This window comes from Vicia villosa, linkage group LG1 (genome assembly GCF_029867415.1).
Source record: "Vicia villosa cultivar HV-30 ecotype Madison, WI linkage group LG1, Vvil1.0, whole genome shotgun sequence".
NCBI classification, from domain to species: Eukaryota; Viridiplantae; Streptophyta; class Magnoliopsida; order Fabales; family Fabaceae; genus Vicia; species Vicia villosa.
In genome coordinates this window covers 199,927,945-199,929,991 of record NC_081180.1, presented here as the reverse complement: position 1 = coordinate 199,929,991, position 2,047 = coordinate 199,927,945, and the positions used below count along the sequence as shown (strand labels likewise).

Below are 2,047 nucleotides of genomic sequence, written 5' to 3'. Positions count from 1 at the left end.
CTTGGATGTCTCAGCCAATGTCATGATGATGTCTGGGACATGTGATCCATGAGACAGTTTATAATGGAATGACAGAGCACTTTCCCTTTTGCAAATAGTGTCACTTTCAACCAAGATGCTTGGGTGCTGGTTTATGATGATGTCACATATGAGAGAAGGAAATGCTATATGGCCTTTTACACTGTAGCTACCAGCATGCTTCATGGTCTGCTAAAAAATGTAGGTACCATAGTCAAACTTCGCTTTTGTACCGACAACATAGATAAATCTTCCAAGAACAGGTTAAACAGTAGACTTGTGATTTGTTGGCACCCAATTAGCAACCCCAATCTTATGCAGTATTGCATATTTCATGCTCAGTTTACTAGCAGAAAATTTTCCTTTCAAGGGCCTGCACCTGACTTGGTTTGCAGTGATAACTTGGCATACCTTATTATCGGAGACTTTAAGCTTATGTTGAGCTTCATCAGACCTTCCTAATAGGTTATTAATCACAATGGGCGAGAAGTTAACACATTTTCCTCTTACAAACACTTTTCTGAATTCCTTGGATTTTTTGTCAGCACACTCTTCAGAGAAGTTTACTATGAACTCTTTGACCAGCGTTTCATAACATTTACTCAGATGGACAACAATTTTGATTATGCCAGCAGCCTCAATCAAGTCCATTAAGTCCTTACAGTCACGAGCATTCTGAGCCAATTCCCTCTCAAGGGCCAATCTTTTTTGATACACAAATTTCCACCTGTTTGCACTTGCAGCAAAGTGGAAGGATACATTGCCAATGGGAACTTCAGGTACACTAGCAGCAAGCTTGCTAGTTGTGGGCTTCTTCTTTAATGGAATGTCATGGACATTCACTTCAACATCAGACTCAGATTCTTCAACAGCTCTTGCCTTCCTTTTCTTTGGAACAAACTTGCTCCAAGATTTTGAAGGACCAACTCTAATACTTTTAGTTCTGCTTTTTACAGGTCCTGCAGAGGTACTCTTCTTCTTGACATAATCTTTGGAAGGGCTTTTAACCGCAGCTTTCTTTACAGGAAAATTCAGAATCACAACTTTGTCTTTTCTCCTGGTCATGAGCCTTTCGGCTACACTAGGGTTCACAGTAGTAAGCAATTCGTTGTCAGAGTACTCATCTAAATCCACAACATTTGTACCTGTTCCATCCTCTGCCCTTGGACTATCATCAGCTTCAGAATTTCCGATGTCATTGACATCCTCAGTGACATTGATGTTATCATCATCTTCTTGAACCTCTTCATTGTTCTTCTCTTCAGTCATGTGAATGTCACTACCAGCAGTGTGACTATCAGTTTCATTACATTTTCTCTTGGGAGGATCAGGAATCACGATTTGTAAAGAGACAGATATTCCAAGGACCTGATGATTTTCATCCAAAATCCGTTTGACAGTCTTGGCTATGGAGTTATGAACATATCTTGTTCCTTCTTTAGTAAGTTCCTCACGCAGGTTGGATGATGAGGGATTGGATCCCTTAGTACGAACACTCTTCTTAGGTCTTCTTGCATGCGATGTTCTTGGCTTTGTAGTAGTTGAATCTTCAGCATTAATCATACTCAGAGGAGATACATTTAGAACCCAGTTAGGATTAGTTGACTCATTAGGTGTTGCAGAGACGGAGATGGGAGACACTTTCTTTGGGGAGGAAGCATTCGGTTGTTGGGACATTTCGAGATTCTTCAAAGAGCTTCTTTTAACATGGTTGTGAGATGCGTCATAGCAGTTTAAATTTAGAAAGGTATTGATGAGATCAATAGAGTCGGTTGCCGTTTTTTGTGAGAAGATAGGAGTAGGAGGGAACTTGACACAACAACTAAGTAGGGGAAGTTTCAAATAATGGATATTTAAAAAGCCCAAAGTCCATTCCCCAATAGGATTAATTGCTATAATTCGGTTTGGTGGAAAATACCTAACATACCCTTCATTTTTTCAGAGTGATTTTCATCTATGGTCTTGGTAATACCAAAAGCAAAATTCAGATTAATAGTCACACACTTTTTGATGATCTGAAGTTTCATAA

The 2,047-nt window shown here is 39.5% G+C and overlaps 1 protein-coding gene across 1 annotated transcript; it reads right to left on the bottom strand.

Annotated features, from left to right (window-relative positions):
* Nucleotides 1-282: 282 nt before the first annotated feature.
* Nucleotides 283-1,695, bottom strand: LOC131662615 (uncharacterized). Its single transcript, XM_058932437.1, has one exon. The coding sequence runs from the start codon at nt 1,693-1,695 to the stop codon at nt 283-285; it is 1,413 nt and encodes a 470-aa protein (XP_058788420.1).
* Between the last annotated feature and the right edge of the window lie 352 nt (nt 1,696-2,047).

Excerpts from the sequence above, each read along its gene's own strand:
- LOC131662615 (XM_058932437.1), bottom strand. The coding sequence starts at position 1,695 with ATGTCCCAACAACCGAATGCTTCCTCCCCAAAGAAAGTGTCTCCCATC.